The 16,650-nt window shown below is 43.3% G+C and overlaps 1 protein-coding gene across 1 annotated transcript in view; it reads left to right on the forward strand.

Moving 5' to 3' along the window:
• PIGN (phosphatidylinositol glycan anchor biosynthesis class N) overlaps nucleotides 1-16,650 on the forward strand; it is a 351,259-nt gene that overhangs the window by 187,870 nt on the left and 146,739 nt on the right. Inside the window, 1 exon segment of the mRNA XM_066579178.1 lies at nucleotides 10,663-10,845. Coding sequence (XP_066435275.1) covers nucleotides 10,663-10,845 — 183 coding nt within the window.

The following is a 16,650-nucleotide window of genomic DNA, read 5'->3' on the forward strand; positions in this document are numbered from 1 at the left end:
GGTTGAAACCGCGGCTGCGGCGGCCGCAGCCGCGGCTTCAAAAGATTGAGCATGTCTGTTTACAGTCGGTCTTTTGTTTGTTTATGTTACGGCCGCGCTCTCCTCTATGGGAGAGATGGCCGCAACGGAAAAGCATGCGGCCGGACCGCTTCAAAGCCGTCGCGGTTCTCCCGGTGGAAATCTCGCGGTTTTTGCTGCGGCCAAACCGCAAGATTTCCGACGGGAATCCGCTGTGTGTGAACCCTGCCTTAAACTTTTATTACTTTTTTTTTTTTTTAACTATGAAAGTTGCGAAAAAGAAAAACTATTACAATTTGGTATTGGCATAATCGCACTGGCCTGTAGAATTACTTTAATACATTATGTATACTGCTCAGAGAATGCAGTGAGAAATAGAAATAAAGAAAAATGCCAGAATTACAGATTTTGTTAATGTTGCCACTAGGAAAAATGGAATAAAAAGCGATGAAAATTATTCCATAGATAACTTTAGATAAATGAAGACTGGCGTTTATCCTGCAATAAACAAGCCCTTCTGGAGCTCTGGCAATGAAAAATAAAATTAATACGGCTCTTGGAATGTGGCGACACAAAAGCAAACCTTTTAGGAAAAAAAAAATTTTAAATGTACAAAAATAGCAAAACATAAAAAAAAACTTAACTTGGCATCGTCAGAATCGCTCTAATTCAGAATAACGTTATCACATTATTTATTCTGCACGTTTAACACCGTAAAAATGAAATCTAAAAAACAGACGGCAGAATTTTTTTTTTCCCCTCTACCTCTCTACAAATTTTGTTTACAAAAGTTATGCAATACATTATATATACCCAAAAATGATGCCATCAAAAAGTACAACTTGTCCCCCAAAAAAACAAGCCCTCATATGTCCGTGTCAGTGGAAAAATGAAAAAGTTATGGCTCTTGGAACGCGACTGCAAAATTGGTTGAAATTAAATAATTGGCCCATTTAAATAACCTGCCCTGGTGGGTCTGACGGGGGTAAAAAAACAGCCACTCAAGGGGTTAAAGGAAGATGACCACCTATCCCCAGTTCAAAGTGAAGAAGGGTTTTTGCTTCGTGTTCAAAGTGAAGAAGGGTTTTTGCTTCGTGTTCTTGATTGAGCTAAGAAAACTGACGGGATGTATATCAAAGTTTTTTTGTTTTTTTTTGTTTTTCCTTAAACTTTTAAGCTTGTTTTCTTTAGATATTTTCACAGAAAAATGATTAGTACATCAGGATTATTATTTTTTTTTTAATTACAATTCAAACTGTAAGTAGGCTTGTACCATAGTAGAGACCTTGAAAATACATATGTGCTCTGAGCATTCGGATTACAATTTCCCCAGAAAGTATTTATTTAAGCCTAGCTTATCTTGTATTTTGCTTATCTGGGCTTTCACAGAACTCCAAATAATTAGCGCTACATAGAAAGTTAAAGTAAGCTGATGTAATAAGAAAATATATAATGTATTTTGATAGTCTTCAGACACTTGCACTTTTTTTTTTACATTTTATGTTGTGGCCGTGTGCAAAATAATTAAGTTTTGCACCATCATTCTGCACTCAATACCCCACAATGACAAAGTGTGAAGGTTTTAAAAAAAAAACAAAACTTAAGGCCCATTCAGACACAACGATTTTTGCTCAAAAGCCGCTTTTTTTTGTGTGATAATCGTTGTGTCTAACTGCATTGACATCGTGCAGTTTTCGTTAACGAATCGCTGATTGTTCTCTTTCAGCATGCTGAAAGAGAACATCAGCCTTATCAGGAGTTCACAGCGGGATACAGCTGATACTATTGTTTCAGCTGTATCTCACTCAGTGAACACAGCCAGGGTATGAGGAACACAATGCTCCAGCTGTGTTCTTCATACTCCACATGGAGCGCACACCTGTATACCAGCTGAGCGTTCTGAATAGCCGGGGTATGAAGAACACAGTGGTACAGCTGTGTTCTGTATACCCCCGCTTGGAGCGCTCAACTGTATGACAGCTGAGTGCTCTGAGAATAGAACAGCTGGATGCAGCAGACAAGCGACCCTGCTGGTCTTCTACATACCCCGCTCAGAGCGGAAAGTGATCACTCAAAATGCCGTTTGAGCGATAACCTTGCCCTCTAAATGCACACAACGATATTGCTCAAAAGTTGAGCGATAATCATTGCAAAATGTCTTACAACAGAAAAAACCTTAGACGCATGAACATAAATATTCTTACCCTGTACATAATTGAAGCACCCTTGACAGTGATGACAGGCTCCAGTGTTCTTGGGTATGAGGTCCCATGCACTCTGGATCAGCTTTTCATTAAGCATATCTCCTGTACTTCAATCAGGGCTGATGGAAAGCCAATCATGTCACAACTAACTAGCATACAAATCTGTCCACATACCACCCTTCCAAGTATCTCCAGGTCTAGGACCATTTTGCCATAAAGTAAAAGCCTTTTAAGTGGTACACACACGTTTTTGATTCACAGTTGATATCAAGTACTGAAATGATGGTACGGAAATTGTATTCTAACTCAACAAATACGTCAACTTTCTGTTATTCTTTGCTCCGTTTGGCTTTCTTTTCAATAATTTTTGTTGGGTTTTAGAACCATCTCCCTGTCCCAGCTACAGATACACTCCCACAGCCTGGTGCTGTTAGTACCCTGCTTCACTGTAGGGATGGTATTGGGAAAGTGATAAACATCTCCTGAGTAATTCAAGGCCTCAAACTTTAGAATTTAACCCAAGATTGAGAATTTGGGCTGATGAAGCCAAGAAGCTCAGTGTGAAGGTCCTTTTTAGATGCTTTTTGGTAACTCCAGATAGGCTTTCATGTGTCTTTCACTCAGAAGGCTGCTTTCTGGCCGCTCTGTCATAAAGCCCAGATTGGTGGAGGCTGCAGTGATGATTGAACTTATTGAAGTTTCTCCAGTCTGCACACAGGATCTTTGGGGCTCCGCCAGAGTGACTGTTGGGTTTTTGGTCACCTCTCTTATCAAGGCCCCCATTCCCCAAATACTTTGGGTCGGTCAGCTTTAGCCAAACTTATTCCATTGAAGAATTACAGACGCTGCTGGGCTCTTCAGAATTTTCAGAGCAACAAATGTTTTGTAGCTTTCAGGTCTGTGCCTCCACACAACCCTCTCAGCTCTATAGGCAGTTTTTCTCCTCGTGGCTTGTTTTTGGTTCTGATATTGCTTTGAGCTGTGAGACCTTTTATAGACAAGGGGCATCACCTAAAATATCCAATAAAGTGAGTTTACCACAGATGGGCTCTAATCAAGGTATATGAACATCCTAAAGATGATTAAGAGAAATGGGCTGACTCCCAGAGCTCCATTTCTAGTGCCGAACAAAAGCCCCTGAATACTCTTGTGAATACTAAATGCTAGTTTTGAACAATCCTGTCTCTGCAGAATGACAACGAGGAAGGGGAATCAAAGTACTCATTACCAATCAAAACAGTTTTTTTTTCTGTTTAGCACAAGGCCACATCATACAGAATCAAAAAAGCGAATGGGTCTGAAGGCTTTGAGTGGCACACACACACTCTTATTGAAAGTTTGTAAACCCTTGAAACTTTTCCATATTTCTGCATGTTTGACCTAAAACTATGAAAAATTGATGCCAGTCCTAAAAGTTAATAAAGAGACCCTAATTGAACGAATCAAAAGTATTAGACTAGACCATCTATTGCAGGGTTCCCCAACTCCAGTCCTCAGGGACCGCCAACAGGTCATGTTTTCAGGATTTCCTCAGTATTGCACAGGTGATGTAATTATTGTTGGTGCCTCAGACATTGCCACAGGTGTTCTTACTATAGGAGATCCTGAAAACATGACCTGTTGGTGGTCCCTGAGGACTGGAGTTGGGGACCTCTGATCTATTGAGGAAGAGGATCCAATATCAGGTGGGAGTGGTAAAAGTATGTGAACCTTTTGCTTTCAGTATCTGGTGTGATTCTCTTGTGCATCTGTAACTGCATCTAAAAATTTCCTACAATTGTTGATTAGTCCTGCACATCGACTTGAAAGATTTGTAGCCAGTTTCTCCATACAAAACGCCTGTAATGTTGGTGGCTTTCCCCCCAGACTTCAACCCAATTGAACTGCTGTGGCAACTCATTCAAGACATTAAGAGTTTTGCATAAACTAATGCCCACAAACCTGAATAAATAGAACGCTGTAAGGGCTCCTACCCACTTGTATTTTAACACTGCGCTATCGCCGCGTTTTTTTTTAACGCGATTGTCAATGGGACTTTCTAATGTTAAAAATGCGTCACACAAAAATCGCAAAACACAAATTTGCGATGCATTTCTAACATTAGAAAGTCCCATTGACAATCGCGTTTAAAAAACGCAGCACTATCGCAGCGTTTAAAATACGCAAGTGGGTAGGAGCCCTAAAGGTGAGTGCTATATGTAGTCAGTCAAAGACAACCAAATGCATTGTCATGCTCAGAGTGTCAGTTGCACATCTGAGGGCAATTAGGAAGGGTTTTTAGTTCCCTTCTGGCCTGGGTGCTAGTCAGTTTCATTGCGGTCTCCTGCTGGAGTGGAGTGAGGACCTCACTAAAAAAAACATAGAAACCAGATCCAGAGGCTATGCAGATAAGTTCTCAGATATATTACCGGGATTTATTCTGGGACGTTTTGGCTTACGCTTATGGTTTTTTTTCCTTTGTCATTTATCAAGGTTAGTGAGTGGTACAGTCACTAGGGTATGGGAGTCCTTATCAGGGCGGGTTGTCACCCTCTAGTTCCCTTTAGGAAAAGTTTTTTCCTCTTGTTTTTCCCTTGTACTGCAGGGGGTTCCTGGTAGTGTGGCGTAAACATTGCCAGAGTTTATTTTGGTTTGCAGGTATTGCACATGTGAAGCACACTTGACATATTCCTTTCAGAATTATGTACTAGACTGAATAATTATTTTCTGTTTGACTCTCAAAGGTAGCTCTACAAGCTATTGATTAACGTGGTTTATTTAAATTTCCCTCCGGCATCATGACAGCATACACTTGGAGGTTGCTCCCCTGCTGACCTGAAGGGACAGGAAGAGGCAGAGCATAAAAGGCACCTTCACCCAACACAAGTGCTTTTCCTGTCCCTCACAGGACAGCAGGGCAGAGCTCTAGCAATGCTGTCACATGCAGGAAGATTTGCCGGACGCAGCGGCGGCATGTAGTTCTGGCAGCCCCGGTTACCCCAGTGGGAAGGACCCCATCTGGGTGTTAGCCGGGGACTGCGTGGGCCGGGGTCCAGGGACGGACTGCTCGGTTCCACAGCGGCCGTCATCCAGGCAGCGGCCGCCATGTCTGGGTCTCCCGATGGTGCGGTGACGTCAGACGCTCCGCAAGGGGACGTGGCCTCGGACGGAGCGCTTTCAGGGCATGGCCTGGTGTGGCTTGGCGCCAAACTTTAAAGCTCCCTGCACCAGGGCAAGATGCTGGTGCTTCTCTACATGCTGGAAATTGATCCTAAGGATAGGATTCCATCTCTCAAACTCAGGAAGTCGGCCAGAGAGGACCCAGAGAATCTTCCAACTGTAAGAGGTCCTGTTGGCCAACCTACAGACACCTGCACTACATAAACTTCCTTACTAACAGAGTTCTCCCTTGTCATTTCAGGGAGGCTAGGAGGAGAACTAGGAAGTGTCCAGTATGCTTAGCAGAACTGGAAGACTCCTATAACAAAACATTATGTGCTTACTGTTCAGCGAAAATCCTACAGGATTAAAAAACTTCTCTAATGTCTGAGATTTGGTCAGTTGTTCGGGAAGAAGTGCAGTCCTCCCTTTCAGACCTCCAAGTAGGACCCTCGGGGGTTACAAGAAGCTCTGCTCCGGCAGTGTCTGTCAGACTCTGACATGGCAGATGAATTTGAGTTTGAATATCTTGAAGTGTCGCAGGGGGAGAAAAAATACCTTTTTTTCACCTTTTAACATGGATCAATTACTAAAAGCAGTACGCAGAACCATGGAAGTGGAGGAAGTTGTTCAGCAACCCCTGCACAGTGCAGGATGATATGTTTGCAGGTTTGCTTCCACAACGGAAATCTACACTTCCCGTTAATGCCACACTAAAACAACTGATCCTGAATAAGTGGTGGTGTGTGGATCAGGCTCTGCTAATCTCCAAGGTGTTTAAGGAGCGCCTTTTATTTTCGGCCATGAGGTGGCCATCTTTGAGGAGACGCTTAAAGTGGATACAGCTATCTCCATGGTGTCTAAGAAGTCTGAACTTCCATTTGAGGATACATCCCATTTAAAAGACTCTATGGATAACAAAGTGGATATGACCATACGCAAGGCTTGGTCCATGTCCAGCCTCATCATAGTCTAACATCGCGGCCACTTTGGTGGCTCGCTCCATGGCGGTCTGGCTGGATCAGCTTGCATCCTTGATCGACCAGAAAGCTTCCAGAGAAGAGATTGTGGGCGGCATCCCTCTGCTCCAGATGGCAACGGGATTTTTGGCGGATGCTTCTATGAAGACTGTCCGCTTTGGAGCCTGCATGGCAGCCCTATCCAACACTGCGAGAAGAGCAGTTTGGGTAAAGGAGTGGTCTGGAGACATAACCTCCAAGAACAAGTTGTGCGCCTTACCCTTTCGGTGTTCACACAACTTTGGACCAGACCTGGATCACCTGCTAGAGAAGGTAGCGGACAAAAACCAGGACCTGCCAGTCATTAGACCACCTAAAAGACCCTTCACTCCACGTCCCTCGTCTACAACCTATGCTGGGAAAGAAAAGACCGAAAGGTGGTCTTATCCGAAGGGAGGAAGGAGTAAGACTCTTACCGTTGTTTCTCAACCCGCATTTTCGTGCGCGGTAGGCGGAAGATTTGCTCATTTTTCTGCTAGCTGGCAAAATATAACGACTAATGAATGGGCTTTACACCTGGTGGCGGAGGGGTACAAGATTGAACTAGAATGTCGCCTCCCTGATAGATTTATTTTATCCTAGACAGTCTCCAATCCTGGAACAGGCTCTACTGAAGGGCATACAAAACCTGGTAGATCTTGGCACGGTTATCCCAGTCCCTAAAAGCGAATGGGGGAAAGGCTTTTATTCCCTTCTTTTTCTGGTTCCCAAACCAGACTGCTCCCACCACACAATAATTAACCTCCAAAGAACTGAACAAATTTATTCAGTATAGAAAATTTAAAATGGAAACTATTAGAACCACAACACCCCTGATTGCCAGGGATAATGTAATGGCCACGGTTGACTTAAAGGATGCTTATTTTCACATCCCTATTCACGTCAACTCGCAAAGGTTCCTGAGATTTGCGCTGAGAGTGGAAGGGGAAATCTGTCACTTCCACTTTATCTGCCTCCCATTTGGAATCTCCTCAGCCCCTCGATCTTTTCCAAAGTGGTGATCGAGATGGTAGCTTTTTTATGTAATTACGGGATCATTATCGTCCTTTATCTGGTTGACTTCCTGCTAGTGGAGGATTCCCCAACTATTCTGAGACCACACTTGAGTTCCACGCTTCAGCTTTTTAAGGACCTGGGTTGGATCATTAATGATCCAAAATCCAACATGGAACCGGAAACCAGGAAAAAAATCCTGGGAGTCATTCTGGATTCCCGTCTCCAAAGTCCGTCCCTTCTCTAAGGAAACAGCTCATTTTAGAGGAATGTTCCGCTTTATATAAAAAATCTAGAGTAACAATAAGAGAGGCGATGCGGATCCTGGGGCTAATGACTTCGTGTATAAGAGTAGTTCCCTGGGCCTGATTCCACAGCCATGCTCTCCAGGCACTTATTCTTCAAAATTGGGATGTTAGTCCACTAGACCAGACAATCCCAGTTTCCGCTAGGGCCAGATCCTCACTCTGCTGATGATTATCCTCAGATAACTTTTCGTGGGCATTTGAATGGTACCTGGAACCTGTGATAACGGACGCCAGCGCCAAAGGCTGGGGGGCCCACTTTGAAGGTGATCATATACAGGATACATGGGACCCTCATGAGAGATCCAGTTCCTCTAACTTTAGAGAGCTTAACACGGTATGGAAATCCCTACGTAGTCTGCAATTGCTTTTAGGGATGAAGCGTGTGAAGATCTTTTCCGATAACATGACGGTAGTGTCACTCATTCGCCACCGGGGTACCACCAGAAATCCTCTTCTTTAGCACCTGGCGGGAAGGATCCTTCAGCAGGCGGAACTCACAACCAAGTCACTGTTGGCCTTCCACATAACAGGAGCCGAAAATTTAGCCACGGACTTTCTAAGCAGGAAGAAAGTGGACCCAGGAGAGTGGGAACTCCATCCCGAGGTATTCAACCTTCTCGTGACAAAATGGGAGGGGTACCCAAAATCAACCTGTTTGCATCAAGAACAAACACCAAGTGCCGGCTTTTTTCCCCCCCAAGGCTCGGAGAAACAAGCCTTAGGCACGGACGCTCTCTCACCCCTGGGGCTGGGACTTGGCGTACGCTTTCCCCCCTCTACCGCTGATCCCACTCGTTATAAGAAAATTGCTACAGTCAGACCTGTTAGTAATTTTAGTAGCGCCTTATTGGCCCAAAAGACCTTGGTTTCCTCTCCTGAGATCTCAGTGTGAGAGCCTTTCCATTTTCTGCCAAGACTGGACCTCCTACTGCAGGGTCCTCTCCTCTACCCAGAGGTTCACAAGTTCAGGCTTACGGCCTAGATCTTAAATGGGTCAAACTTTTAGGAAAGGGTCTATTGTCTAATGTGATTGCTACTATTTGTGAGAGCCTTAAGCCCTCAACGAAAAAGATTTATTCCAAAGTCTGGAGAAAATTTTCGGAATGGATAGGTCAGGACATCCAGCAGTTAAACCAGCCAGACATCTGTAAAGTTCTAGATTTCCTCCAGGCAGGCCTGGATAAATGGTTGAGTCCGAATAGCGTCCAAGTGGCGGCTTTGGGGGCATTTTTTGATCTCGCGTTTGCTAAGCACAGGTGGATTACAAGGTTTCTTAGAGGGGCAAATAGATTGCAACCATTTACAAGGCGTACGCCCCCCCCCCCCCCCCCCCCCGGGATCTGACAATAGTCCTTCAGGTTTTCTGAACCAATTAGTGACCTATCCATCGCCTTGCTGACATATAAGGTAGCCCTCCTTGTGCCGGTCACGTCAGCTAGGCGCATGGGTGAAATCCAGGCTCTTTCACAGAGACCTCCATATATGACTATTTACCCCGACAATATTGTATTCTCTAGACCCTTCCTTCCAACATAGTCTTGTCAGATTTCCACAGAGGCCAGCCAATAGTCATTCCAGCCTTCTGCCAAAATTTTAAAAAACGAAAAGCAGAAGCTCAATAATCTCAACGTTTAAAAGAGCAATACTAGCGTACTTCGAAGCGACGGAATGTTTCAGGAAAACTGATAAACTTTTCGTTCAATTTCAGGGGCAGGTCAAAGGGAGGGCCGCTCCTAGAGATGCGATCGCCCGGTGGCTCCGGAGAGCCGTTCAGGAGGCTTACAAGGCCAAGGGCATCCCTCCCCCAAAAGACTTATTCAAGTCGAAACGTTGTTGTCTTTTGGGTGGAATAAAAGTGTTTTAATTGCACCAAACTGCTGCCATCTTCACCATTTGTGGATATACTATAGTCCTGGCCTGCATTGGATCCAGACCTTGCTAGCTGGCTTTGCAGGACACCTGTCCAAACCTACATGGGTGTACATTGTGCTGTGGACATTCACCTTATATTCATTGTCTGTACTTTTTAGAAGCTAAGCATTTCTATGCAAAAAAGTTGTTAATTCGTTCAGTCAACCTATAATCGTTGTTTGTAAATGGGGCTTTAGGCACTGAAGGAAGCAGGTGCTGCTGGGAGGCCGCCAGCAGGGACACTCAGTGCCAGAGACGGAGAGCAGCAGAGTGGGTAGCCGACATATTGCAAGTCCTAGCAGCGTGGGGACTGAACTTTGGCTTTGAAGGGTTAGGGTGACGGTTTAAGTGTTGTTAAATAGCTGTAAATGCTTCCATTTTGGACCATTTACGGTTAATAACGTAAGCATAATACTTAAACGATCGCTCCATCCAAGGCAAAACTCGCTCCACACGCTGCTAGGACCTTTCTGCGGGCAGCCAATCAGGACCTTTGGGGGCGTACCCAAGCCCTAAACTCTCACTTTAGGTCTCCACCCATTATTCTGGTGGTGACCAGGTACAATAATACCCTTGATTGGTTAGGGGCATTGTGAAAACACCGAGTGGGAGACAGGGTTACAGCAGCTACTCTGAGGTGGGCATGCGTAACATACATTGGGGTGACATACTATGTTGGCGTATGGTTAGATTATTATTTTTTGTATTATCACTACCGATATTGTATTATGCATGGGGTGTGGTAATCCTCTCATTATCGCTTCTATACATATATGGTCTGTCTTCCTCCTGTTTTCTTTAGCTTGTGTCTAGTAAAGTGTGATTTTTGTTTTTCAGGAAACTGTTTTAAATTTTTTCCCCCCTCCTTTTGTGTGGTGCCTAAAGTTGTCATGGAGTGCTACTTTGCTATTTTAATATTATCCCCCCCCCCCAATATTGAAATACATAAATAAATAAAAACTATGTGCCAAGCCTTTTATTTTGGATGTGATTTGAGATGGATATATATCATAGCTTTGTAGAATAAAAAAATTTAGTCAGATTTTTAAAGTGTTTTTTTTTCTCCTATAGATGGAACTTTGCAGAACTTTGATTGACTTTGCTTTAGAAGGACTTGCCTATTACCATACTTATGATCGGTTCTTCCTTGGAACAAGTCTTGTTATGGCTTTTACAGGCTGGATTTTGTATGTTATTTTAATAATCATGAAGACGAACACTAGTATAATCCGGACTTCTTCAGGTTACACTGGGGTGAGTTCAATTGTCTTACAAGTAATGGTTTTAAGATTTCTTGTTCAGTTGTACTGCTTTGTGTAAGTTTGTGTATGTACATATACAATATATACCGTATATACTCGAGTATAAGCAGAGTTTTTCAGCACATTTTTTTTTGTGCTTAAAAAGCCCTGCTCGGCTTATACTCAAGTATATACTAGGTAAAAAAAAAACCAATACTCACCTCTCAGCTGGCGGCTGTGTCCCCGGCGGTGCAGCAAGCTGCTTGAGACTTCTCCCCGCTGTCATCTCCCTGCTCGTCTTTGAATTTCCGCGCCGTCAGCATTGTGTAACTAAATGCTGTGATCGGATCACGCGCCAGCTAATCAGTCGGTGCTCTATCAATCACAGCCATTCAGTGAATGACATCACTGAATGGCTGCGATTTGGTTTATCGAGCGTCGGCTGTGATTGGCTGGCGCTCGATCAAACCACAGCGCTTGATTACACAACACTGACGGCGGGGGAGTTCAAAGACTAGCAGGGAGATGACAGTGGGGAAAAGTCTCAAGCAGCTTGCTGCACCGCCAGGGAGACCATCGCGCCGGGAACAGACGCCGGCTGGGAGGTGAGTATTGGTTTTTGTTGTGTGGTGTTTTTTTTTTTTGTATTTATTTATTTTTTTAATCTAGTAGTATAGCTAGGCGTATACTTAAAGGGGTTGTCTCGCGGCAGCAAGTGGGGTTATACACTTCTGTATGGCCATATTAATGCACTTTGTAATGTACATCGTGCATTAAATATGAGCCATACAGAAGTTATTCACTTACCTGCTCTGTTGCTGGCGTCCCCGTCTCCATGGCTCCGTCTAATTCTGATGTCGTCTTGCTTTTTTAGACGCGCTTGCGCTGTGCCGTCTTCTCCCCTTCTGCTCGGCCCAGGCACTAGCGGCGTTCTGGCTCCGTCCCCTTCTACGCGTCATCGCGTAGCTCCGCCCCGTCAAGTGTGCCGATTCCAGCCAATCAAAAGGCTGGAATCGGCAATGGAACGCACAGAGCCCATGGTGCACCATGGGAGAAGACCCGCGGTGCACCATGGGAGAAAACTGCAGTGCATCCCTGGGAAAGGACCGGCGGCCATCTTAGGGAGAAGATTTTTTAAAGTCCTTATTTCGTCTGATCGGCAAGTAGCAAGCGGCTTAAAAACCGCTTTACTTTGCTATTTTATGCCCGGGGGGTGACGGGGGGAATGGGGTAAGGTAAAATTTTGAGGTTTGCCGTGAGACAACCCCTTTAAGTTAATAAGTTTTACCAGTTTTTTGTGGTAAAACTTATTGACTCTGCTTATACTCGGGTCAGCTAATACTAGAGTGTATATACAGTAATAGAATACATAGAATGTGATCATTGCATTCTATATATTAAATCAGATGCTACAGTGTGCCATCACTAGTATGTATACTAAAATCAAAAGCGCTCTTGCCATAAGCATTGACTAAAAGTTGGGTACCTTTTTCAAGATGGAACTTTAAGATATTTTTTTTTTTTTTATTGAATAACAAAGATTGCACAAATAAAAGTATTTAAAAGCCCAGTATATGCTGCAAAGGTGTGTGTGTATGTATGTGTATGTGTGTGTGTATATGTGTATGTGTGTGTATTTTTTATATAGTGTTTTATTACTATCCACATTCTTGTCCCAAATTTAGGTACGGTTTCCTTGAAAATAAGACCTACCCTGAAAATAAGTCCTAGCATGAATGTTTCAGGGTTTTAAGAATGCTTGAAATATATACTCTACTCCAAAAATACACTCAAGTTACAATTCACTTAAAAAGTCAATTAAAAAGTGTCCAGGCAGCTATACATGTAAAAAAAAAAACGTTTTTGCAGGAAAATACCGTAGCTGTCAGTCTATGGCTAGAGTTATATTTGCATTAATTATTCAGCAGGTCAGTACTGGAGGTGATGATAAAATAGTCAAAAAATAATAAACTGGGCGCTCGTTGCCAAAAATACCAATATCCCTAAGTAAGGTTTCCTAGCTGGAGGTACAGGGAATCCTCCAGAGCACTGCTGGTAGTATCTGACTAAATGATCTGATCGTCAGAACCTGCTACACCGTCCTCCACCATTTAACACAGAGGGGAGCTGCTTGACTGACTTTATTCTGATTAGTAGCAATGCCCCAAAGAGTTAATAGCATGGAATACCAATGCCTGTGGTCCAATACTGACATGAAGATAGAACAGAGCTCCCCCCAAATATTTCCCCACCTAAGGGGCCTTCACACTGGGGTGAAAATCGCACGAGATTTGTGCGTAGCGAGACACACATCTCACCCAGACATGAAACCCATTCTTTATGAATGGATTCATTCACATTAGCTATGTTTACATGGCACTGCGCTGCGATTCTATGCAGGAAAAAAATTGCAGCATTTCTTAACTTTCTGCAATTTCGCAGCGTCGGCCCCATTGAAGACAATGGGGAAACTCCGCCATCCTCTGCCGCGGCTGTTTCCTTAACCCTCTGTGATGAAATGCTGTTTTCATGTGAAAGCGCTTTGCATCCACAGGTTTCCCATGGATGGCAAGGGTGATATCAGCCTGTGATTCACCCATAAGTGCCATCTTCAGGGATATATAGGAGCTATGAGGGCACCACCCGATGTTAGTATATAAATAGGGCAGCGATCGGTCCGTCCTAGAGCAAATTAGTCTGTGATTGTAGGCGCTCTGGAGATTGATAGTGCTAATAGCCTGTAGTAGGGAGGGCTGCAATGACTGTGTAATGAAATGCACTCTCAGGAAGAGATGGGGCCATGCCCTAGAAGTGTCTATAACCAGAAAGTATAGCAAATGTATTACATTATGTTAGTACTGAGTGCATAACGACTCCAATCAACAATATTTATGAGATATTAGAGGCTATTGGAACCTACATAAGTGCTCCCCTCATATGCTGCACAATGCAGTCAATGTTGACTGAGGGCTCGGCGTAAAACATGCGCAATATCTGAATTTGGAATATTTATAGTAGTATCAAAAATGGTAATGGTACACAAAGTCCCCTAAGAAGAATCTATTCACACAGTACAGGCATACCATTAGCTTTCTAGTACTTGGTAGTAGATAGGGTTTCATAAAAATGCTGCCAACGAGAATCCCTCATTAAGACCAAATGATACTCTGCTACGGTATTAAATGAAAAATCCAACTCTCCTCCTCCTAATTTAGCATCCATGTTACTCTTCCTGGGTCTGAGGATAACCTGGCAGATGCTACAGAACTTCAATTCCTTAGTTCTACCCCCATGAATATCATTCATATGTCTTGATATGGGTGTGAACATCAAAGCTGTATCAGGACGCTGTCTAAACTCCTGTATAGTCTTACCTACCTACAGTTTTAGACATGGTCTACATGCCTCTCCCCATCGCTCTACTTCTGCAGTTGGCACTATTTATACAATCAGAATTTTTTTTAATTGAATTTTTAAAGTTGTTTGTAATCAAAATACCTAAACTAAAAACATTTGCCCTATTTATGGCGGCCCATCAGTGGTCTGTTCTCAGGGACAGTATTTAAGATGCTGAAGAGTGGCTGTGTACCAACATGTCCCTAAGTTTCCGACCCTACAAAACGTGATGCTTGGAGGGCTTCCAACAGCATTGGAGAGTTCGGGGTCTGCTGAAAGTATCGGCCAGTATTTGTAGAAGATTTTATAAATTTCATCTATATAGCCATCAAATGACCTGATAGAAATAAACTATCAGCTGGACACAAGCCACATATTTCCAATACGCAAATAAGCCAGACAGACTTCTAGCAAGAAAACTCAGAAAAACCACCAATATAATCCATAAAATTCAAACAAGACGCGGCCACTTAACCTCCAACTTTGATAGAATATCTAAAACATTTTACCACTATTACCAGAAACTATATAAAAATCAACAAACCGCCTCAGACTCCCATCACTGAATTCCTCTCTCCACTCAAACTACCTCGCCGATTCAGGACTTTTGAGTCTTAACACTAATATATCCGAGGAAGAAGTTGACTGGGCGATCAAACGTCTCAAACGAGGTAAAGCTCCAGGACCGGATGGATTCACAACGCTATACTACAAAAAATTCGTCCAAATTTTAAAGCCCCATCTAGTTAATCTTTTTAACCATATACTTCTGAGAGGACACTTACACCCAGATTTTCTTCAAGCCCTTATCACAACTATCCCTAAACCAGGGAAAGACCGAATCCTCCCTTCCAACTATAGACCAATCTCCCTTCTTAATTGAGATTTATTATTCACCTCTATAATAGCAAACAGAGTGAATGGTCTACTCCCTGCAATGATACATTGGGACCAGATGGGATTTATCCCAGGCAGACAAGCACCAGACAATGTAAGAAAAATCCTAAATCTCATAAATTTCGCAAACACAAACAAAACCCTTATGTCAATCTTAGTGTTAGACATAGAGAAGGCCTTTGATTGCCTCTCTTGGACCTACTTTCAATTAGTCCTCCGGAAACTGGGGTTCACAGGCCCTTTTTTAAATGTAATATCAGCACTCTACTCTAACCCCTTGGCATACTTCAAAATTCCCTCAACCCATCCAACCCCAGTTTAAATCCTGAGAGGTACTCGTCAAAGCTGCCCACTTCCGCCAGCCTGATTCGCGCTGGCAATAGAAACCCTAGCCATTGCTATCTGCGAAAATATCAATATCTCAAGCCTACCAATAGGAAATACCAATAATAAGCTGAGCCTTTTTGCTGATGACTTACTCTTAATCATAACCTCATCTCTGGCCTTAAAATAAACCAGTCGAAATCAGAAATCCTCCACTTCAACACTGCCTCGAATACACAAAAATTAATTGAAATCAATTTCCAGTTCAAAACCCAACATCACTACATATCTTACTTAGGAATTAAACTTACAAATACACCAGACTCCTTTATATAAATGGAACTATGAACCACTCTTTAGACAACTGACCCTAGACCTAGTAAACTGGGATTGCCCATACCTTTCATGAATTGGACGTATCCACAGTATCAAGATGCCCTACTCCCAAAATTACTATCTTTTTAGAACTCTCCCAATCTCGGTCCCAACTTCTGATCTACGAACATTTCAGGAAAAAAATTTTTTGCTGTCATCTGGGCACAGAAACGCCCCAGAACCTCTAAATCTATGTGTCTTCAGAAGAAATATGGAGGTCTTTCAGTGCCATGTATTTTAAAATACTATAAAGCCGCTCGGCTAGCACAGATTCCCCCTCCCCCCCCCCCCCCCCCCGGTCTATGCTGGACCGCAATCCCTATTGTGGACCAACATAGAAGAGATCCAGTTCGCCCCATTCCCCTGGCCGTTGCTATTGTGGACAAAAACACCCCTCCCCTCTAACTTAAGAACTAATTCACCTTACTCTTTTTTTTTTTTTTTCCTCCTCCATACTACTATGGAGACAGACCAGATTCAAATTAAACCCCCACGCCATCACCACTGAACTCACTGAACCCCTTACTTCACAACCCGGATTTTCCCCCCCGGCCTAGAAGCGACTCAATTCACATAGTGGAAAGCAAATAATCTGACGTCTCTGTATGATTTTCTAATACACGGTAAGCTAGTCTCGATGTCTTCCTTTATCAACCTAAATAGACCACCTCCTCAACAATGGTGGAGAAAAATGCAAGTCTTCCATTTTTGGTCCTCAATGTTAGCCCTATCGATAAAGATAGTTGAGTCGCATGGAGGCCATATGCAAATTCTGCCCTACACATCCAGGCACTCTATCACACTCTACACTATTAGACTCGAAGCT

This window comes from Eleutherodactylus coqui, chromosome 9 (genome assembly GCF_035609145.1).
Source record: "Eleutherodactylus coqui strain aEleCoq1 chromosome 9, aEleCoq1.hap1, whole genome shotgun sequence".
Lineage (NCBI taxonomy): Eukaryota > Metazoa > Chordata > Amphibia > Anura > Eleutherodactylidae > Eleutherodactylus > Eleutherodactylus coqui.